Raw genomic sequence first — 24,769 nt, forward strand, 5'->3', positions numbered from 1 at the left:
GCCTGTTAACATTGTTTGTCCAATTTTATTTATTTACTGGTTTTTCTTACTAGTTTGCAGGAGTTCTTAATAAATTCTGAATACTAATTTTTTGATAGTGTTTTCAATTTTCATGTAGTTTTATTTATCTATTTCTTTGTGAGCTTCTGCATTTCTTCTTGTTTAAACCATCTTCTTTATTCTCAATGCCGTAGATATAACCAGTCTCATATTTTCTTTTGTAAGAGTTAAAGATTTCTTCATTTAATAAGACTCATCTTTGATATGCCGAGAGTAGAGATATTTTTCCTTGCAGGTAACCAATCACATCAGCATCACGTATTGATAGTCCATCTTTTCCCCATTTATTTTCTACCCCCTCATATGTCAAGTTTCCATATGTGTAAAGTGTAACCCGTACTCTTTTCAACTGGTCCATTTATTAATGAGTGAATTAGTACAATAGTGTTTTAATTATGAAATTTTATAAACTAAAACTGGGTAAGGCCAACTTCCCACTTGTTCTTTGGACATTGTCTTAGTTATTCCTTGTCTTTTGCTCTTCCACATGACTTTTAGGATCAGCTTGTCAAATTCTATCAAAGCCTCATTGAAAATTTGATTGAAATCATACTGAATTAATACTTATATTTTTGTTAAGAATTGTCATCTTTAGGATATTGAGTCTTCCCAAGCATGAACATGATACAGCTTTTCATTTCATTCTTTTATGTCTTTCATTAATATTTTGTACTTTTCTGTATGAAAGTCTTGTACAAGTTATACTGGAAGTTTTTCTATGCCCCTAATAGAGACAGATCCTATCTGTGTTGTTTTGAAGTTTGTATAGTTTGAGAGGCACTCTTTAAGAAAAATAAATTGTCCACTTCCCGCTCCCTGGGGAGGCTATGCAAGCAAAACACCACAAAACTAAGCTTCATTAGTTTCACAGTAGATCTGCCCCTACACCCTTTCATTTTCTTTGTGAATTCACCATAGTGAATGAGATCTTTGGAAACTGCTAAGTTTTAAAAATACCAGTGAGTTTCGTATGTTGACATTATTCTCAGAAATTGGCTATTTTATTAATTACAAAGGGTTGCCTATAGCATCTCTTGGGTTTTCCACGAAGACAGTCAAATTATCTGTGGGTAAGGGCAATGTTATCTCTTCTTTCCTATGTCCTATGTTTGTGTCAAACATGACAAAGCACCAAATGTCTTTTAAAATGATATAAAACACAATGCCAACTAAAGTAAATAACTGGAAAAAATCTGGGGCCTGCACGTTCCAACAGAAAACATAATAGTAAGCCCACTTCAATAAAATTTCCCCGTACACACATGTATGTATCCATGTGACATTTTCTAGGCATGATTTACGCTGACCTTACAAGTATTCAGTCTTCATAAAGATTCATAGATGCTTGGAACTCTTAATCATACTTAATACCAATTCTTGTCCCCTAACTAACACTTTCCTATCAATAAAAGTAAATTTGTACTTCACATTATTGCAAATTATTCACTAAAGATGAATGGTTTCTATTAAGAATGTAAAAAGCTACTCTGATTGTTTATTAAACTTTAAATTATTTTTCAAAAACTGAAAGTAGTTCTTGACAATAGCAAATGTATTTTGTTTGTAACTTGGTGGTTTTTTCAAAACTAACTACAGCATTCAAAGATATCAAAATAGAACCTCTTTTCCCAGAAGGGGATAGTTGACAAATGAAAGCAGAAATCCTAAAAGTTCTTAATCCTGTATGAACAGTAAGTTTTACCTGAAGATACTGAATATATAACTTCTGCATTATTTCCTTCATCAGGATCCTTTGCAAACACAGTTGTAACCAACATATTTACTGGTTGACCTTCCAGAACCTGCCATTAAAACAAACAGCTTACAAATGAGTCAGCAAAAGTTTAAAAAGAAATATCAGTGGACCTTTAAATGAATGAATACATTATACTAAACATTTTAAACTATCTTAAAATCCACATATAATTCAAATGCATACCATGTAAAAGTTATATGAGTGTATGTCCATGAAAAGAATCCTCCTTACATATTAAATCTTTTATTCAATTAGAATGAATTATCTAAGGCATCTGAACTAATTCTGACCAAAAGAAAAAGAAATTGAACTTACTAAACAATCTTAGATTTTTGGTGTATTTTAAGATTTCTAGCATATTCTCATTCATCAGCTCTTAGGACATTTTTTGAAAGGTGGTTGCTATGGCTTAAAATATGCTTAAAATAAATATGAACCTTTAATTCAGAAAAAAAAACTCATGCAGGACATATCAATTATCAGGAGCTGTCCTGGAATATTGAAATGCACATGTGAAGTTCAACTACATGTTTAGAGTCCAATTGCCCAATTAAGCCACCGGACATTTTAATGATATGATTAAAAAGTGTAATGATAATATAATAATATTTTGTTTTGTTAGAATTGTTCTTTAAAGCTGGATTCAGAAGATCAGTTTAAACTTATGAGTTCCTCAATACTTTTGTTGAGTTGTTCAATATGCATATTTGAGCACAATTTGAATGTCTAATTCAATTGTGCTGGAACAGTAGCTTCTAAACTTTTCATTATTATAACCCATCCACTAAAAAAATTATTAGTAGGTCCAAACATATTTATATGTGAATGAACTGATATTCTAATTTATGTATATTATAAAACATACAAAAAGACAAAAAAGAGATAATATAAATATAATTACAAGTTTGTGCGTGTGATCAAAAGGATCAAATTTACTATCTCTGGATGTCCACCTACCCACTTTAGAGCTACAGGTTGTTCCCCTACCCTTAAGTGACTATCTTAGAGACATGTATCAATTGCCCTTAAGAAGCTCTGCACAAAGAGATGCATGTAAACTACTGGAAAAACAAGCCATTTCTGAGCATTATCCTGAAGCACCATTCAGTTTGTGTACAAAGGGCTGAACTAAACTTATTATTATAAAGCAACTGGAGGTACAATGCCAAAGAGCACATAAATTCATTTACTTTTTTAAAATTTTCTTTTAAAATAACATGTGCACAATATCTAGGTCTTCTAGAAAAAGTACGCTTTGCCACACCAAGACTGATGTGATAAATTCACATGTTTTACCACAAGATGGTGCTCAAAACAAATGACTTAAGATATTACAAATTCATTGCGAGGTTACTTCACAAACCTTCACGTGTAACTCCTTTCCAGGGAGACACTGGGGGAAGAAGGGCCTGTTATCATTGATGTCAGTAACTGAGATGTAAACCGCCATGGTGGCATTTCGTGGTGGGGAGCCGCAGTCTGTCACTAGCACAGTCATCTGATGGTGCCCCCGGTGCTCACGATCCAGTGCCACCCAGTTGATCAACTCTCCTGCGGGGTACAGAGCAGAACAAGACACAGGCACTGTGTACCAGGCGTACCACGGCCAGAACAATTTCCAGAAGGAAAACCAAGTACAAAGCTTTGAGCAAACATGCGACTTCTAAGACCATCTACATAGTAGTTTGGCTCTGTGCTACTGTGGAAAAAATTTTCTCAAGTTGCTCCTGAAAATGTCACTTTATATTTGTTATTCTTTGTATTTCAAATTATCATCCATCAATCATTTGAACTAATAAACAATGAATTCATAAAAATGATAGAACTCTGTGGGAACTTAGTAATGATTTGGAAGATTTAAAACTGCTGCTTATCTCTCTTTATGCTGCTATACAGAATGATGGAAAGCATGTGAACTCTGACACAAGTTCTGGATTTGGGCCCCAGTTTCCCCACCTCAGACATGGAATGACCCCTCTGAGCCTGGGACTGCTGTCAGGAAGAAATGTAATCACACATAGAAGTATTGTGCAAGCTATACATGATGACACAAATGGCAGCTGTTATCACTGCTTTAACATAATGGCTAAATATCTTTCTGGAAATCAAATAATATTCCTTAGGCAACAGTTTATGTTTTATGTACACAAGTATTTGTTTTTATCTCACAAAATATACATGTAGCAATGGATAGTGACTTCCTAAAAACTCTTAATGCTTTAGAAGCTTTATTTCAAATATTTCTGCCTAGAGCTACACTACCTTTGGTAACTTTCCTCACGTGTCAGCCATGCAGACCCAGGCATAACATCTAACTGCCTCTCCCTATTGCCGGGGACCTTGGAAAGACAAGCACTCGGTCCAATAGCCTGTCAGAGCTCTGCCAAGCACTGGTTTCCTCACCATTTATGAAAAAAAAAATGTACCTCTGAGAATGTGAGCATGAAGCAGCTACCGACAAACATTTCTATGGCTAAAAACTTTTTTCCTCTTAATACAAATAAAATAGCATTGCATAAAAAAAAGTGGAAACAAGGAACAAAAATGAAAATTCTCATTGAGGTAAGTTGCTGAATTGGTGAGCTTAAATGCAGTGTTTATGATAACTGTTTACTGTTAATATATAAACTATATTTATAGTGTTTACTCTGAGGTTTTAATATAGATCATACACACAATTGCTTTTTTTAAATTCCAAACTCTAATTCTCCTCTGAAGACCTTAACTTCTGAATGGCAAACAGATTTTTACTCATAAAGCAAATCTGATGGATAAGCAGCAGCCTTGGAGGTCGGGGATGTAAAGGACTGTGCAGCTCAGGCTGCAGCTGGGGATGGGTGACACCAGGGTATGGTTCCACGGGAGCTCAAGTCCTGGTCACTTGTAAGACTGTCCAGAGAACTGGATGAAAAGGGGGTGTGTCTCCCAGGCTCTGAAGGGCACCCTCCACCCTGCCTTGCCATGCTGTCCTTGGGGGAGGAACAGTTTACAAGCACAGGGTCTGCCAAGCCCCTTCATACTCTTCAGCTCTTTATCCCTCAAAGCATGGCACAGGGCATGTCAGGAATTGTCTCCTTTATTCATGGTAAGGAAGCAGCTCTGAGCTTAAGCTACTTGCTTAAAGCCATACCATAAAATTAGGAATGGACACCTGATCTTTTTGTAGGGGAGGGAAGATCACGGGCGAATCAACTGTAGTTTGCTTATTTTAAAGAAAAAAAACAAGTGAAATAGAAGACCTTGAAAACTAGCCATATGGAAGTAAAGTGCAAACAGGGTCATCCTGTATAGCTGTATGGTTTGTGCCTTTGCAGAAGGAGTCTCAGCTTAGGGAGTGAATGAGGGTGGAAAGGCAGCTTGCAACCTTCTTGGCAAGCCATGTGCCCTGTGAAAACCTCCATCTGCTGTGAAAGGTCACCTTCTCCTAAGTCACAGAACAGAAACTTGAGAACAAGGGCTTGAAATTCATCAGAACTGAACGCAAAGTCTGTCCCACTAAAGGCAGCGGCACCATCTGCCCAGCTTATGACATAGATGGTGCCTGCTGGACCTGCACAAAAAGGGAGCTTCCTCTCATCTTACCAGCTCCATGACTTTGGGTGTACTACTTGAGCTATCCGAGTTTCAGTTTTCCCGGGTGTGTATTTGCAATATAGATATATTTCATTGTAAGAATTAAATAAACTCCCCGTAAACTTATACAACATAAATTTTAAAATATAGTGACTTTTAATCTTTAATTTCTTAATTCAGACTTCAAAAATTTCATGGTAATTATTCCCCCTTTTCCTCTGGTTCCCCTGTCAGAATGAGAAAAAGGATATATATTCTTAGAGTGATTTTGAAATCTTAACCAATGAATTGATTTCTAGCTTTACGCTGATGATATTTATATTTCACAAAATACGTTTTGACATTTTTTAAATGTCTACAAATGGAAAAGGATGATTGTTGAAAAAATTAGCCTTTACACAAGGATACATTCAATCCAGTTCTGTCTATACCTCTAGTTCAGAAAAAGAACCATATATTGGCGAGATGTGGATGTGATGCAGGGAAAGTATGAATTATTATGGGTGAAACGCTATTCAATTTTTAATCCATTTTTAAGATCTCACAATACAGTAATCGAATACCTTATTTATTAAAAACCATTATTTCAATTGCATGTATGCACTAATGCTATACCTAACGATTTGAGTTTTCTCAATCCTGATTTTATTTAATTTTTTATTTTTATTTTTACTTAAAGACCAGTTTGATAGTACTCAATCCTCATTTTAAAGGAATAGGTGGAATCTATGAAGTGCTACCTGTATTAGGATTCATCTTGAAGAATTTTCCATCAGACAAAAGGAAATATAATAGCTGTCCATTCTTTCCAGAGTCTATGTCAATAGCTGTAATTTTGCTTATTACCCCTTGGGGAACAGGGCTCTCTTCGACTTTCAAAAACAACACATCATGCAAGAAGGTGGGGGAATTGTCATTCTCATCCCGGACACGAACAATGACTGTAGTGCTCACATTTTGCAACAATCCGTCCTCGGGGATCCAAGCAAACACTCTACAATTGTATGTTTGGGTGGATTCATAGTCAAACTGCCGCCGCAAATAAATCCAGCCCGTGTAAGGGCGGATTCCAAATATAGCAGAGTCTACGCTGGGTTCCAGCGAGTACCTAAGCGGCGAGGCTGCACGCTGGGGGCCAAGTGGGTGCGCCTGTGTTTGCAGTATTTGTGTCATCGGTGAGAGAGACTCACTGACTTCCACTTGATAGACCAAATGTTCGAAAGCCCAGGATGGGCTGTGTTCGCGTTTCTCGATAACGACCGTCAGCACCAGCAGGGCTGCCTGAGGAGGCACGCCTTGGTCCTCGGCCCTGAGAGTCAGCGTGAGCTCCCGGTGCTCGCCCGCGCCCAGGCTGCCGTTGAGGAACAGCACCCCGAGGGCTCTGTCGATGGCAAAGACGCCCGGCTGCGGGCTGGCGATGGAGTACCGGATGAGTCCGTTCCGCCCACTGTCTCTGTCTTCTGCACGTGCGAGGTACAAGGCTGTGCCAGGGGGCGTGGTCTGGGATATTCTAATCTCATCCGAGGTCCTGAGGAACGCTGGGTGGTTGTCATTGACATCCACGACTGTTATGTTGACCTCCGTGCTGCTGCAGGCTGGGGCGCTGCCGAGCTGCGCCTGCACCGTGAGCACAACCACGGGCTGCGTCTCGTGATCCAGGGGCTTCCGGGTGCGAATAGTGCCCAGCCACGGGTGAATGGAGAACTTTCCGCCGAGATCACCGGAAGAAATCCTGTAAAAGATTGGTTCTGAGGAGTCTGAAAAAGAGAGAGGGGGCAACCACTGTATGTCAAAAGAGTGGACCCACTGGAAACTCAGAAATTGAAATGTGAATACAGTCATCCACTGCCTAATGACACTTCAGTCAATGATGGACCACATATACTATGATGGTTCCGTAAGATTCTGACACCGTATTTTATTGTACCTTTTCTATGTTCACATACATAAATCCTTACCATTGGGGTACAACTGCCTACAGTATTAAATGCAGTAATATGCTGTGCAGGTTTGTAGCCTAGGAGCAATCGACTATAACATTTAGCCTAGGTGTCTGGTAGGCCACACCATCTAGGTTCGTGTGAGTACACTCTGTGATGTCTGCACACTGACAAAATTTTCTAATGAGGCATTTCTCAAAACATTTCCCATCGTTAAGGACGCATGATTGTATATTCTCCATCTACGGAGACTACTGTGCAATGTCTTACTTTCTCTGCTCTCCAAAGCCTGTTGAAAAGTGGACACATGGTTTTAAGAATTTTTTGGTGTAAGAAAAGAATGTCCAACGGGCAAAGAGCAAGTCACAGGTTTCACTCTCTTCCTTCATCCCTCTTGCATTAGATAAAAGGGAAAGATATTCAGAAAATAATTCGTATACCTTTTTTTTAATATGTTTGAGGAAGTCAAGTTAAATTGATGTTGATGTTTCTCTATTATATCTACCTATGAAGGGCAAATACTCTCCATAGAGATTGAGGGAAGGGAGAGAGGAAGGAACAGAAGGGGACCAGGAGGAGGACAAGCTCTTTGGAAAGGTAATTCATTTCTAGGGATTTATCCTGCACAGGTTCCTCTACAAGTGTGAAAAAGTCACACACGGGTATTTGCTCAAGTACTATTTGAACTAGCAAGATTTTTTAAATCATTCAAATTGGTAGCAAATGTAAACATAAAACATATCTAAGTTGAAATACTATAAACTGTCTTTTAAGGAGACAGAATGGCGTCCATTTATCTGGAAAGTTGTTCAGTATATACTAAGTGGGGAAAGAAGCTCTATAACAACAAGTACAGAAGGATGCATTTTTGTCAAAAATTTGTAAATTGTGTATGCATGTGTGTGTTTTTGTGAGTGGGTTATAGGAGACATATATTTTGTATATTATAATCTGTATTGTTTTAAACATTCTTTTTAAAATGCCTATTATTTTTGTGATCAGAAAAAAAATTGTGGGATGGACAGAAACAATGTTGGAAGAACAAAGAGCAAGCCACAGGTTGTGTTATCTCCCTTGTTTTGACTTCAGTGGAAAGAAGAAAAAAATTATTCAAGATTGTACCACCTAGGAAAAAACAAGAAATGTTCCAATAATGGACTTCCATGCAGCATAAGAAGTAAGTACTTACTCAAGGGCTCTCTTGCTTTCACTGTTCCAATGGGACTATCTTCAGGCACATCTTCATAAACTAAGAAAGTGTATTTAGGCCTTTCAAACTCAGCAGGTGCCAGAGTTGTCTGGAAAATGTGTATGGTGACGTCGGCATTAATGGCAGCTGTGAGCCCACCACCGTCTTGAGCAGAGACCATCAACAAAAGTGTGGTAGATTCCAAATGACTAAGAGGTGATGTTAAGTAAATAATTCCTGGGTAAGGAAAAGAAAACATTGGTAAACAGAAAACATGTAATAAATACTGATGAGCAATAGTAACACGTTGTCTGTTAAGTGTATTGTAATGTTTTATTTTATGTGTTAACTGGGCCACAGGATGTCCAGATATTTGATCAAACATTATTTTGAATGTGTCTGTGAGGGTGCTTTTGGATGACATTAACATTTAAATCTGTAGACTGAATAAAGCAGATCATCCTCTCTAATGTGCGCGGGCCTCATCCAATCCATTGAAGGCCTGAATAGAACACAAAAGCTGACTAAGAGAGAATGGCTCCTGCTCCCAACCTGGGGCACTGGTTTTTCTCCAGCCTTCAGACTCAGATAGAAGCATTGGCTCTTCCTAGGTCTCGAGCCTGCTGGTCTTCAGTCTCAAACTATACGACTGGCTCTCCTGGTTCTCAGGTCTTTGGACTGAGATTGAAGCAACCCTGCCAGCTCTCCTGGCTCAGCTTGATGGATCTGCTCACCCTGCAGATCTTGGGACTTGCCAGCCTTCATAATCACATGAGCCAATTCCTTGTGATCAGTCTCCTCATACACACACACACACACACACACACACACACACACACACACCCTGTTGGTTCTGTTCTCTGGAGATGAACTGATACATGTATTTGCCAACCAAAGAACTTGAGCATATTTGCAAAACAATGTCAAATTATGTTAGGTAAGCAATATTTTCCTAGAGCTAAAACATTAGACATTGTAGAAGTATATACAGGCACTAAAAAAATATAAATTGTGTCGTCTTTTTTAGGACTTACCACATCACCAGCCCGAGATGACAGAAGATCAGATTATATCCCATAATCCAGTGTATTCTAATGCAGGCTAGCGCGGGGTTGTAGGGTGATGACAACCTGCTCAAGTGCCAGAATCCCAAGTCTACAGGATGAAACTAAAATTTTATCTTCTGAGGTATTTGACATTTGCCCTGAACTAGACTGTGTAGGGTAGCTCTCTTTTTTAAACTGACTCCACTCCACCTTTGTTGGTGAGAAAATATAATACAATAGCTGTGTACAACAAAACTTCAGCAAATGTAAAGACAATGGAGACAAGAGTGATGACTTAGGCTTATGAATGTAGAGTATGTGAGAGGAGAATGTACTTATGGCTAAGTTGGGAAGAGATTCAGTAATACTGACACAAATGAATTATTTAATATTATTAATACTACCACTTAGTGTACTAGTTTAAAAACCTGAAAACAGATCTAATGCAATCAACTTAAGAAATGAACCTGTTAGTTTTGTTTAATGAGAAAAATGTATGCAAACTTATTAAATTAATTTGCAAACCAATACGTATGGCTGGCCTTTATGGAATTCATCATGTACAACTGGCCATCACAGTTAAATGAATGAACACTGCAGTCTTTGCCAGTTTAGGAGAAGTTGGCAAAAACATCAGGGATATCAGTTTCTAGGCATTAAAAGGTGACATCCTTTTGATTTCTTCCTTTTTTTAGATAAAAATCTGCCCTCTTGCAACTTCAATTTCTTGTTTCTATTTCTATTAGAAATTTAATAAAATATTCTTATTTACTGAAATCAAATATCCTGCTTGGCCTACTCTAAACACATACTCATTTTCCTTTTCTCCCCAGCTTTATTAAGGTATAGTTGACCAATAAAATTACATATGTTTAAGGTGTACAATTTGACAATTTGTGATATATATACATATACATACATATATAACCATTTTCTTTAATGATTCCTTATCTAATATGATTTCTTATCTAATATGATTTTAAAAGTCATTTCTCTCACAGTTCTTTCTCCTAAACATGGTCCAAGTTGATCATCTCAACTTTGACACCCAAAGTGAACAAACTTTGTTTCCAGATACAATTTTGCTATTATAAAGCAGAGTATAAACACTCTTTATTAGAATATTATAAAATACTAATGTAACCAACTATTAGTATACCAGCTTTTAGTAGCCATATTCACATTTGGTTTCAGACTGATTTGATGGTCCATCAAAGCACTCAGTACTTATCACAAAAAATTTCCAAGTCAGATCTTTCTCATCTGTTATTGGTGCAGTTTTTAAAAAATATTGCTTTAGTATTAAAGTCTCTGATTGATTGAAAAATAAAACTTGAATATACACAAATGTGTACAGAAGAAATGAAAAAGTCCCTCTACCCCAACCATCCCCACTCGCCAGGTATATATTCTTCCAGAGCTACTACTAAATTCCAATTACAGAGAAATTTGAAAAGATTTTATGTTGACCCCTGATGATTATGACAATGAAAAACTTAATGTCTGCCTCAACACAACCTTGTCTTCCTGCATCCCGACTGACTCCTTCTGAACTATTTTTATATTTGTGTTAGACCAGTCTTCTTGAAATCCAAATCTAGACACATCGATGGCTCCCCAGGTTTTCAGGGTAAAGCTTAAATGCCTTATATTAACATACCAAGCCATTCATAAATGGCCCCTCTCTCTCTCTGTAACCCCATCTCATAGCTCTCTGTGTCATAGCTCTCTGTACAGTAACTTTTGCTCTAGGCAAAGTGAACAACTTATAATTTCCAGAAAAGACCTTGCTGTCTTCCACTGGATTGCTACGTCCTCTTCCCAGAACAACTTCTTCATCTTCTTTGATGTAACAATTTCTAGCCGTATTTTATTATTATTATTACTATTGAGATGAAGTTTCACTTTGTTGCCCAGGTTGGAGTACAGTGGCATGATCTCCGCTCACTGTGACCTCCGCCTCCTGGGTTCAAGCGATTCTCCTGCCTCAGCCTCCCGAGTAGCTGGGATTACAGGCACATATCACCATGCCCGGCTAATTTTTGTATTTTTAGTAGAGACAGGGTTTCACCATGTTGGCCAGCCTGGTCTCGAACTCCTGACCTCGTGATTTGCCTGCCTCAGCCTCCCAAAGTGCTGGGCCCATCCTAATCATATTTTAAAACACAGCTCAGGTTTCATCTGATGCAGCTGGCCTTCTTTTTCTCTCCACTTAGCTCTAGCTACCACTATTCTATGATCCCACAGCAGCCTGGGTACATGTGCCTATTATGAACCTAACATGCCTTACTTAATTACCAGTTTTTAATATTTTATATCGGTCCTTCATTTACTCATTAGTTTACTCAATGATTTATAAATAAAATTAAAAGACATTTTGAAAATATATAAACAACAATTTACTATACATAAGGAGAAGAGAGTTCTGTAAGCAAAATGGAAAATAACTGAAAGTTAGATTAGCAGTGGATAAGGACAGGTAGTTTAGATAAGAAACAATAAAATGTTAATAAATATAATACTGCTCAAAATCACTAATAATAATGAAAATACAAAATTAAAACCACTACCTCATTTTTACCTCTCTGTTTTCCTAAAATATTTAAGTGATAATACCCAGAGTTAATAGCAGGTTGTTATTTATGTACATTCTCCAAAAGGCACTTTGGTGATATTAATCAAAATTTTAATTGTTCACATTCAATAACTCAGAAATCTACCCTATATTTGTGTAAGTGCACAGAAATAAATCAAGAAGATGTCATTTGGAACACTGAAAAGGACCTTAATATCCATCAAAAAAAGAATGGATGGTGCACTCTATCGTGGTATATCAATACAATAGAATACTGTGTAGCATCCAAATGAAGTAAATGTACATGTTTTCATCTAGAAAGACTTTACACGCTACATTTTATGTGAAAAACAAGTTGCAAAAGTGAGTCTATGTTATCAATCCATTGTGCTCAAAAAAAAAAAAATGTCAGTACTGCAAGTATTAGCCAGGATTCTCCAGAGAAGCAAACCAATGGAATCTCTCTCTCTGTAGATATAGATATCTACAGATCTTATATCTCTCATATCTACATATAGAGATAGATAGGACATTAATAGATAGATATAAAGTGAGATTTATGTTGAGGAATTGGCTGAGATTATGAAGTCTGAGAAGTCCCATGTTCACCCATCTGCAAGCTGGAGACCTAGAAAAGCTGATGGTATAGTTTGAAAGCCTGAGAGCCAGATAGTCAGTGGTGTAGATTCTAGTCAGGGTCTGATGGCCTGAGAGCCAGGAGCACTGAGGGCAAGAGACTGATATCTCAGCTCAAGCTGTTAGGCAGAGAGCAAATTCAACCTTCCTCCACCTTTTTGTTCTTTTTCAGACCCTCAGTGAATTAGATGATGCTCACCCATTCTAGGGCAGGCCATCTGCTTTACACAGTTCACCAATTCAAATGAAAATCCACCCACAGAGACACACCCAGAAACAGTGTTTAATCAGCTATCTGGGCATCTCGTGGACTATTCAAGTTAACACATAAAAGTAATAATCACATGAACAAACTTTTTTTTTTTTTTTTTTTTGAGATGGAGTCTCACTCTGTTGCCCAGGCTGGAGTGCAGTGGCGCGATCTCGGCTCACTGCAACCTCTGCCTCCCGGATTCAAGCGATTCTCCCGCCTCAGCCTCCTGAGTAGCTAGGACTACAGGCGTCCACCACCACGCCTAGCTAATTTTTGTATTTTTAGTAGAGAGGGGTTTCACCATATTGGCCAGGCTGGTCTCAAACTCCTGACCTTGTGATCCGCCCATCTCGGCCTCCCAGAGTGCTGGGATTACAGGTGTGAGCCACCGTGCCCAGCAAGCCAAACATTTTTAAAATCATGGTATATCTCTATTTAATGTAAAAGAAAAATTCATGAAAGCCTGCTGAGAATATTTGATTACAGAACACTATGTAAAGTTTGAGTACAAACACTAATACATATGCGATGTGTGTACACACAGAACAATGCGTACTGAAAAATATGAAAGGATAAGAACTGTCAAGGGAAGTCATCTTTGTGTGTTGAGATTATGGGAAGCTCACTTTTTACTTCTTACATTCCTATAGTTTAAATTTTTTTTTATATGTTAACTCTGTAAATGAAAAAATATATTTTAAAGATATTCAGAAAAAGAAGATATATTTGGTTATTTATTTACCTTTTTTAGAACTATGAAGGAAACTTGTAAACTATAGTGTAAATGAAGATTGGACATTAAAATGTGGGCCTCTAAAAATAATTGCAGAACACACTTCCTTAAAAATAGGATTCTTATTCTACAAAAAATTTCAAGAATGAATATCATGGATATTTCAGAACCATCAAATAAAGATATTAAAGGGATTAGTTTCCATTAAATCAATCCCTGAGGTTATGATAAACAAACTCTGGAGAAGCTGTCTATATAAAGCTGAACATGAAAAATAATGTTTCAAATACTCAAATTACTAAAGGTGTCCTAGTAACATATGGCAAATTGTGAAGTCTAATAAAATTAATATCTACACTATATTCACTCTGCTACTGAAAAGCATTCTCTCTGGTAGAACTATTTGGTGTCTAATTATACCCCCTCCAAATCCCCAAACTGGCATTTTTAATTGAGACAGTTTAATAATAGTTTTTGAGGTTCCCGATGATTTGACAATGGGGAACAAGAAGCAACACATCACTTATTTTATCCTTGATACCACCTAGAATGTTAGTCCATGAAGCAAAATTTTACTGATGAATGTCCATTTTATTTGCCATATTATGAGTTATCAAATAAATTTGAAGGAAAGGAAAAGGGAAGAAAAAGGGAGACATGACATCAATTATAGAGAGTTCTACAAATGTAACCTTTTCAAGAATTTTTACCCTTAAAGAATTTATACAAGCCAATCAGTAACTAAGTGTAATGCCAACAAAGACAAATAAGAGCTGTCAGTTATAGGTGAGCAGGAGATAACGAAATTTAAAGTTGTATGTAAACAGTGAAACATTACACAAATGTTAGCTATTATGAAGAGGGCTTAGCTTTGAACCTTGCATATGGTAGCCACTCAAAGAAATGAATTTATGTGGGGGGGAGAATCGTGAACCTTACTTCTCAAAGGGAAGTGCCTTGTTAATAATTTGAAAAAACGTTTTCGTCCGGGCGCGGTGGCTCACGTCTGTAATCCTAGAACTCTGGGAGGCCGAGGTGGGTGGATCACGAGGTCAGGAGATGGAGACCATCCTGGCTAACACAGTGAAACTCCGTCTGTACTAAAAATACAAAAACATTAGCCGGGCGTGGTGGTGGGCGCCTGTAGTCCCAGCTACTTGGGAGGCTGGGGCAGAAGAATGGCGTGAACCTGGGAAGTGGAGCTTGCAGTGAGCCGAGACCGTGCCACTGCACTCCAGCCTGAGAGACAGAGCGAAGCTCCGTCTCAAAAAAAAAAAAAAAAAAAAAAAAAGAACGTTTTCAAGTATTTCAAAACACCGCTCTATAAGCACCTAACCATACAAGGTAAATCTCTGAAATCTCAGTTTTCCACTAGGTTTTAAAAAGAAAATGCCTGTTATCATATTCCTTCATTTTTCATTTCATGGAAGTCTTAGAAGTAGAGACCATCACTCTGTATACTGTATATGTATCTTAATGCATACATTCATATATATACACACACATTCATATATATATACACACACACACATCTATCTATATATAATATGCCGATCTATCAAAAATTCCTGTGTAGTAACAGGATTATAAATATTGTGGGAACAAAAAACCTGTCCATCAATTGCTAGGCTCTAAGTAATTTTTCAATAACATCTGAAATTCCACTGTTTTCTGTGCATATCTACAGGCTAATCACTTAAACCTACCATGGTTTTACCTTAATCCCCCCAGTAATATTAGACAGAGGTATCTCCTCTCTCAAAGTGCTCAATCCTTGGCTTAATTATTTCCAGAAGCCCAAAAGTTTAGTCTTTTTAATTTTATTTTTTTATTAAATGAAAGCATTATACTCAACTAAATATAACCATCAAAAGAAATCAACACAATTGGTAAATTCACTTGTCTTTGAACTTGAAGGGCTTTAGAGATACTGTGGGCTTTATTCCAGACCACTGCAATAAAGCCAATACTGCAAAAAAAAGTGAGACACAGAAATTTTTTGATTTTCCAGTGCATAAAAAGTTATGTTTACACTATGTTGTAGCCTATTCAGTGTGCAATAACAGTAAGTCTAAAGAAAACAACATATATACCTTAATTTAAAAATACTTTATTGGTAAAAAAAAAAAAAAGTGTTAACAGTCATTTGAGATTTTAGTGAGTGGTAATCTTTCTGCTGGTGGAGGGGCTTGCCTCAATATAGATGGGTACTAACTGGTTAGTGTGGTGGTTACTGAAGGTGGCAGTGGCTGTGGCAATTTCTTAAATAAGACAACAATGAAGGTTGCCACATTGATTGACTCTTCCTTCCACAAAATATTTTTTTCTGTAGCATGCAATGCTGTTTGCTAATAGTTTACCCACATTAGAACTTCTTTAAAATTGGAGCCAATCCTCTTAGGCCCTGCTGCTGATTTATCAACTAAGTATATGGAATATTCTAAATCCTTTGTTGTCATTTCAACAATGTTCACAACATCTTCCCCAGGAGTAGATTCCATCTCAAGAAACCATTTTCTTTGCTCATCCAAAAAAGCAATTCCTTATCAGTTTAAGTGTTATCATGAGATTGCAGCAATTCTGTCACATCTTTAGGCTCCACTTCTAATTCTATGTCTCTTGCTGTTTTTACCACTTCACTGAAGTGGTGATTCCCTCAAAGTCATCTGTGAGGGTTGGAGTCAACTTCTTCCAAACTCCTATGTTAACCTCCCTCCATGAATCACAAATGTTCTTAATGGCATCTAGAATGGTGCATCCTTTCCAGAAAGTTTTCAATGTATTTTACCCAAACATATCAGAGGACTCACTATCTATGGCAGCTATAGCCTTAGGAAATGTATTTCTTAAATAAAATACTTGAAAGTCAAAATTACTCCTTGATGGATGCATGGATTGCAGAATGAATCTTGTGTTAGGAGGCATTAAGAAAAAACCTCCTTGTATATCTTCATCCGAGCTCTTAGGTAGCTGTGTGCATTGTCAGTGAGCAGTAATGACTTGAAAGAATTTTTTGTGAATAATAGATCTCAACAGTGGGTTTAAAATATTCTTTAAACCAGGCTGTAAACAGATAACATCTGTTTGTCATCCAGGCTCTGTTGTTCCTTTTATAAAGCATAGTCAGAGTAGATCCAGTATATTTCTTAAGAGTCCTAGGACTTTCAGAATGATAAATTAGCATTGTTCCACTTAATGTCACCAGCTGCCTTAGCCCCTAACAAGAGAGTCAGCCTACCCTTTTAAGCTTTGAAGCCAGGCATTGACTTCTCCTCTCTAGCTATGAAAGTCCCAGATGGCATCTTATTTCATATAAGGCTGTTTCATCTACATTGAAAATCTATTGTTTAGTGTAACCACCTTCACCAATAATCTTAGCTAGATTTTCTAGATACCTTGCTGCAGCTTCTCCATCAGCACTTGCTGCTGCACCTTGCACTTTTAGGTAATGGAGATGGCGTCTTCCCTTAAACCTCATGAACCAACCTCTGCTAGCTTCAAATTTTTTTTCTGCAGCTTCCTCATCTCTTTCAGCCTTCCTATATTTAAAGAGTTAGGACCTTGCTCTGGATTAGGCTTTGGCTTAAGGGAATAATGTGGCTGCTTTGATCTATCCAGACCACTCAAACTTTCTGACTCAGCAATGAGTCTCTTTTGCTTTCTTATCATTTGTGTGTTCACTAGAGTATACTTTTAATTCCCTTTGAGAACTTTTTCTTTACATTCACTATTCGGATAATTGTGCAAGAGGCCTAGCTTTTGGCTTATCAGCACTTTTGACATGCCTTCGTCACTATGCTTAATCATATCTAGCTTTTGATTTAAAGAGAGAGATATGCCACTCTTCCTTTCACCAGTACACTTAGAGCCCATTATAGCGTTATTAACTGCCAAATTTCAACATTGCTGTGTCTTGGGGATTAGGGTAGCCTGGGGAGAGAGAGAGACAGGAAACAGCCAACGGGTGGAGCAATCAGAGCACACACAACATTTATCAGTTATGTTAGCAGTCTTTCATGGGCATGGTTTGTGGCATCCCCAAACAATTACAATAGTAATATCAAAAATTACTGATCACAGATCATCATAACAGGTATAATAATAATGAAAAAGTTTGAAATATTGTGAGAATTATCAAAATGTGACACAGAGATACAAAGTGTCCCCATAACGCTAATAAATTTGCTTGAGGAGAGCTGCCACAAACCATGAATTTGTAAAAAGTACACTATCTGTGAAGCACAATGAAGTGGGGTATGCCTGTATAAATAGGCTGGGCTTAGATCTGAGCATGGCTACTAGGTCATTTGTCAGCAAATATGCATATCTATACATTCAGTAACTTCCTTCATTTCTTGAATTATATTCAATATATTTGTTTTTGTCAGGGTCTAATCAGGGAAACTGAAACCGTCCTAAGAAATTTTAGAGGCTATTTAATTAAAGAAACTGATTACACAAGTATGGGAAAGCCAAAAGAATAAGAAGGGGATGATGAACAGTAACTCCAAGAAACTGCAACCTTCTCCAGAGTTGCAGAAACAGAAGGAAAAAGGCAGTATTGCTACCTCTCAAAAAGAGGAGGAGGGTGAGCCATGGTGTGTCTTGGAGCCCTGAGGCGGTGCCGCAGGGCTGGCGTCCACAGCTCTGAGGCATCTCTGTGCAGCTGAGACTCAGGTGTCTCAGAGGATTAGTGCAGAGCTATGTTCAAACCTTTAAGGGCAGGGCCCAGGAAGTACTCTGGTCAGCATGGTGTGGCTGCTATAACCTGAGGAGGCCTGGTGAGGGCAGTGCTCACTGTCCAAAAGGCTTTGCGTGACTGATACGGTGGCATTTCTGAGGAAAATGGTGCAGTGGGTGCCAACGACTTGGGAGGAATACTAAACACAGAAGAAAGCATGAAAAGCCCCTTCTCTCCTCCTCCTGATGTCCAGTTTCCTGCCAGTACCTGCCACTGGTGGAACAGATCTGAAAGCTGGCTGTAACAGTGTCTTGGGGCATCAGTCCCCGTCTGGCTGTGCCTTCTCCCAAGAGGTCTGGGTCCCAGCTCTGCAGGGCCTCCTCACTAATGCTAAGTTTTGATGACGCCAAATGTTTAGCTTAGTTCCCCCAGCCTAGGGGTGATAGTTGCTTCCATCATATGTTAACCTTGGTGTTTCCTTTTTGCCTTTTCTGTCTTCCATTATCCACTTAACCAGCTGTCTATACTAAATTATTTCTGTTACTATAAATGTTATTGTTTCTGTTTTCCTGACTGGATGCTGACTGGTGCTGATCTAACTGATTCTACTGGCCTGGCTTGTACTAGTTAGATGTAATCATCACTATGGCTTGAAGGGATGTGATGTTTGACCAATGTCACCTTGTTCACATGTCAAGGTTCTCCAAGCAAATAAACAAGTGCATGCTGGGCAGACAAAAACTACAAGTCCTAATTATGCCGCCCTTACAAAACGGGCTCTTGTTATTGTCTGCCTAACTCCCCTGTTGTTTCCTTCATGAAACCTATCATAACCTGTGATATTTTCTGTTTTCCTGTTTTTGTTTGTCCCCCTCCACAAGTTAAAGCCCATGAGAGCAAGGACTGTGTCTGTCTCATTCACCACTACCAAACAGGGTCTGGCACAGTCCCAGGCTCAGAAAAGCTGCTTGGTAATTATTTGTGGAATGAATTAACAAATGAACAAACCAATCTGGAAAGAATCATGGCTTGAGATTAGTCAGAATTACACAAAGAAGAAAGAAGATGTCTTAGTCAGTTTGGCTGCTATAGCAAAAGTAGCATAGACTGGGTCACTCACACTTCTGGAGGCTGGGAAGCCCAAGATCACGGTGACAGCAGTTTCAGTGTCTGGACAGGGCTGTCTTCCTGGTTTGCAGACAGCCATCTTCTTGTATCCTCACATGGCAGAAGAAGCAAGCTCTAGTCCCTCTCTTCATATAAGCCACTCATCCCATTGTGGAGCGCCACCATTATGACTTTATCTAAACATAATTAACTCCCAAAGACCCTATCTCCTAATTCCATCCCATTAGGGGTGAGGGATTCAACATATGAATTTTGGAGGGGCACAAACATGTAGTCCATAGCAGAAGAGTAATGTGGTGTCAGAACTCCAGATCAAATATTTACAGTATTATACATCTGTAACCATTTATAGTGTGTGCTACCAAAGCAAGAATAGATAATAGAACAGAACAGATAGCCCCTACAAAGATGCTAGTCTACTTAAGTGGCAGTTATGATATTAATGAAGGAATTCCTCTAGGTCCTGATGTATTACATTTAAAAATCAGTCAACTCAGAGAGGGAAAATCACCCCACAACACCTTTGTCCCATGCAATGTAGTTTCAGTGTATAAAATCACTTTTGTCCCTTTGGTAACAACATGTCCTTATTTAGTCAACATATATAATTATTTTTAATACATTATACGTGAACTCTACCTAATTGCCCGCTTAATAAAGAAAGTCACCAGATCAGGTGCCTATGTAAGTAACTCTTCATGCTTAAAGTCGAATTCATGGAGCCCTGAAAAGTCATTTATTGAGCTGCTTCTACTTAAGACGACAAAATTTGTCCCTGGCCAGTGGGAAGCTATGTTAAAAAACTATAGAGAAATAATTCATAATTCCTAGATACCCATCAAAAAGTCTACCCCATATTTAACTGTACTCATTTGCATTTTAAACCCATACTCTCCCTCTTGATGTGGAGTATTTACCATAACAAGCTGCAAACTTTGTGTCACAAAACTGGACATTTAAAATAGATTTGTATGTATCTAACTCTTGTGAACCTGCTTAGGATGATATATTAAAGATATGTGTGTGACTGTTAGAAGACCACTTTAATCGATGCGATATATTCAGAGGATATGATCATTATTTCGGTTTAAAATAGGACTCTCCCTCCTGCATCAGTACTGCACAAACAAATGAGTGATGTTTGTAATGTTTTTAATCCTTGCCTTCAAATGCTATGAATGTTAGATTTCTGATTCTATATGCTAATTTTACGTTCTCAGTGCTAGGTTTATTTGGGAATGATTTTGATTAAATCTTAGCAGAACCAGACTTTCTACATAAACCTGGCATCCTAGATATTTTCCATATGGGGAACGGCTTCTTAAAAGCAAGGCAAGAAATCTATTATTTAGGGTTGATGGAGTAAGAAAAGAGCATGGAGTCAGATTTTTGCATCAGATACAGCAAGGTTCAAATCTTGGTTCTATCAATCCCTAGTTTGACCTTCAGCAGTTTCTTAAGTGCTCTGAGCTTCTGTTTATCACTTTAAACAGACTGAAGAATCAGACTAACACCATTTACTGTGCAGAACTGCTATGAGGATAAAATTATATCGTATATATAAATAAAGTACTGTTGTACTACAGGATAGTACTACAAAGTACTGTAGCGTAGCGTCTGACATATACTGACTCCTTAATACAATACTAGTTCCCTTCCTTCTCTCCTAAGGACTACAAGGTATTAGATGGGCAATTCTATGTGCCAAGAAATAATCAATAATGAATGATTTAAAAATATTTTGGGGAAAGGGAAAGTAGGAGGAACTGGAGTAGCATCAATACCTCACTGCAAAGCATGCATAGGAAGTCCGCCGGAAGAGCTGACCAGTGGCCAATCTGACGTGGCAGCCTGCCGCCAAGGAGCATTTTGGGGGAGGCTGTAATGACACTCCTTATTCCAACATGTCTAGCCCCTCTACTTAAATGGTACAGATTTTTGGTCCATAGACTTATCTGAGTCCTGGATAGATGTATGTAAGTCCATAGACTTATCCAGTCCTGGATAGATGTATATTTTGCAATCGCCCCACTACTGTAGATGGCGGACTCTTATAGTTCGCATGGGGTTTACAATGTGCTCCCCTAAGTTAATATTTCAAAATCTTTTCAATAAATCTTTATGATTTTATAAAGGTGGATACTGACACAAGTTGGCAACAGCCCAAATACATTTCCAGTGGACACAGATGGCTTAACTATTATTCTCTCTCACTTTGTCATTTGAAACACTGATCATTTGAGAGAATCAACTCTGAACACCACTATTTACACCAACCCACCACCAACAACAGACATAACATTGATTTAACTATCCAGTTTAAAGGAAATAATTTACTTAAAGCAAAACCCAAAATCCTTGAATACCTGGACCTGATAATGGTCCTCACAGTTGAGGGAGTACCATGGAAAGGTCATAAATTTGGCAATAATTGAGAAAAAAATCGAGTATTATTTTAAGATAGTATAACTTTAGAAAGGTAATATAGTAAGTTGGATCATGTCTCACCAACTTTATGTCCACTTGGATCCTCAGAATATGACCTTATTTGGAAAAGGGTCTTTGTAGATATAATTAGTTAAGGATCTCAAGAGGAAATCATCCTGGTTTTAAGGGCACCCTAAATCCAATGACCAGTGTCCATACACAAGGAAGGACACAAGAAGACACAGAAAAGAAGGCCGTCCAAAAATGGAAACAGATGACAGTTACGCTGCCATAGACCAAGGAGTGCCAAAGATCACCAACAAACACCAGAAGCTAAGGGAGGTTCCAGAAGGAACTAATCCTGTTGACACCTTGATTTCAGACTTCTGGCCTCCAGAACTGTTAGAGAATGAGATTCTGCTGTCTAAGCCACCCAGTGCGTGGTGCTTTGTTATGGCAGTCCTAGGACATGAACACCGGCATGAGGCATACGGTAAGGTGGGAACTCTGAAGCCAGACTCTCTCAGTTCACATTTTGGTTGTCACTTTCTCATCACGTTTATAGGCTGTTGATCTTTTTTGGATTCATTTTCTCATTTGTGAAATGGAGATAAAACTAGTTCCTACATCAAAAGTTTGGCATGACAGTTAAATCAGGCAGTTAATGCTCAATAAATATTGCCAAAAGACAAAATGATAACAAATTTAGTTTAAAGATCTTAATTGGCTTTTATTTGCAGTTCTAGAATTGAGAAACACCTCAGTGTGTTCCAACGAGCTGAGCAGAAGTGGCTGGCTTTATAGACAGAAAAGGAAAGCAGAAACAGGGAACAAAAAGTCGTTTCACAGTTACTTTCCTTGTAAAGGTTAAATCAGATAGGACTTTCTTATCATGCCAGCTAAAGCTGGCTCATTTGGGGATTCGGCTATCTATTATCCCTCTCTCTCCTGATTTCTTGGAAGGTCAAATAAACAACTTCATTTCAGCTTGGTGGCCATGAAACTTTAGCATGAGTAACTCCATTTTGATCTGGTCAGTTGGGCCTAGTGCAGGAGCTCTGTTCAAACCAATGGCTTCCTATAAATTTTATTTAACAACACTCATTATGATTTACAGACTGTGTCTCTATGTCCCTGTATCTTCAAAAGCATATTACTTCTGCCTTCTCCTTACTTCATGGGAAGATTTGTGACAATGGACACAAACTAATATTTTTATAAACATGGTGAATATGACTAAGCCCGTGTTTCTATTATTACTATCCTTTCATGTCTACTTAGGGTTCAACAACTAAGGGAAATCACAGCCTTTATGGTAAAACTCATGCATTTTTTGTGTGACAGTTGTAACCAAATGCTGATTCACATGATATGTATTTAGATGTGTTGCTACGATTACTTTAAGAAAATAACAGAGAGTTGATGAATACTATTTAATTAATAAACCAGAAGCCTTATTTTGGAGTTTTAGAAAAATAAAAGTTAGAAAATGCATAGCTAATTCCAGAAATAAAATCTTTGTGAAATGATGATAAATAAAAATGCTTTCCACTTCCTTTAATTTCATTCTACAGTCTTGGTTCTATCTCCGAGTCTGGAATCTGCTCATTTGAAATTTTCTTTTGTGATAAGGTGAGCAGTTCCTGGCCGCTCCACCTACTGATGTTACTTGATAGAAATCATGAAACTTCTCTTGGCAACTGCTTCTTCATTGGAAAAATAAAGAAACATGTAGGCTCTACCTTACAGAGCTCTGAGGAACTCAGCTGACAGGACACAAGTAAAGAAAGAACTATAGCATGAGCACATGGCGACTGTTCAATAACTTTCTGAAAAAGTTGTTCTTATCTCCAAGACATATTACCCTGAATTTCTTTTATTTTAATTACCTTAACATGAAAGATCTCATCACAATCCACAACTTAGATTATACATCTAACAACTAGCACCAAAAACAAACAAATCACTGGAAAACATCTCTGCAGAAAGAACTACATAATTAAAGAACAATCTGTGAAGATCTATAGTTTTTTAAATTTTTTTCAACTTGAAGGTGAAATTGTACATCTATGCTTTGCCAGCTGACTACTTTCTGGGGCTGATTCGAGTCATGTGCACACACTGGTCTCCAGACACACAAAACAGAAGCAAGGCCTTGGCTTACAGTGACGTTGCATCTGTCAGAGTAATGTAAATACCTGCTACTTCGTATCTTCTACATCTTAGATATTTATTTTTATTCTAAAGCCAACCTACATATCCATAACTGCACAGCAACCATTTATATATCTATATATAAGTAAAATTCAGAACTTTACCTAGAAAAAAGTATGGAATTTTGTGATTTTGATTTTTAGGCAACACTTACCACCTATTTTTTTTTTTTTACTGTCAATATCATCGCAAAAGGTATAATCACATGTATTTTGTATATTGGAAAGTAAATTTACCACTATTAACTTCAGGTAGAAGATGTCAGAAAGTCCTTTTAATATTACTTTTGATCTTTATTTTCACCAGCAGCAATAGGTTAGTGTCCATTAAAAAGATGAGCTTTACAAAAGTGCAAGGTTTCAAAAATTATCTGAGAAGTCAGATCTCAGGGAAAATGCAGGAAAAGAAGGGATGGCCAGAGGTTCAGCAAGAGGGACACCCATTGGCCATGCCTTCAGGAGGTTCTTGTTCTGGTTTGCTGACATGAAAGCTATGTCAAGGAAACTGCCTTCTAGTGATGAAAAGGTTCATTTAGACAATGGCATTTGTGATGGGTTT

The 24,769-nt window shown here is 37.8% G+C and overlaps 1 protein-coding gene across 2 annotated transcripts in view; it reads right to left on the minus strand.

Moving 5' to 3' along the window:
- The window catches only part of DCHS2 (dachsous cadherin-related 2), a 276,456-nt gene that overhangs the window by 101,088 nt on the left and 150,599 nt on the right, over positions 1–24,769 (minus strand). For both annotated transcript variants that reach the window (XM_032148516.2, XM_058436843.1), the window contains exons 4-7: positions 8,519–8,755; positions 6,130–7,146; positions 3,180–3,367; positions 1,763–1,862 (exon numbers count right to left, since the gene is read on the minus strand). In XM_032148516.2, coding sequence (XP_032004407.1) covers positions 1,763–1,862; positions 3,180–3,367; positions 6,130–7,146; positions 8,519–8,755 — 1,542 coding nt within the window. The remainder of the gene's footprint in view (positions 1–1,762; positions 1,863–3,179; positions 3,368–6,129; positions 7,147–8,518; positions 8,756–24,769) is intronic.

This window comes from Hylobates moloch, unplaced genomic scaffold (assembly GCF_009828535.3).
Source record: "Hylobates moloch isolate HMO894 unplaced genomic scaffold, HMol_V3 SCAFFOLD_3, whole genome shotgun sequence".
NCBI classification, from domain to species: Eukaryota; Metazoa; Chordata; class Mammalia; order Primates; family Hylobatidae; genus Hylobates; species Hylobates moloch.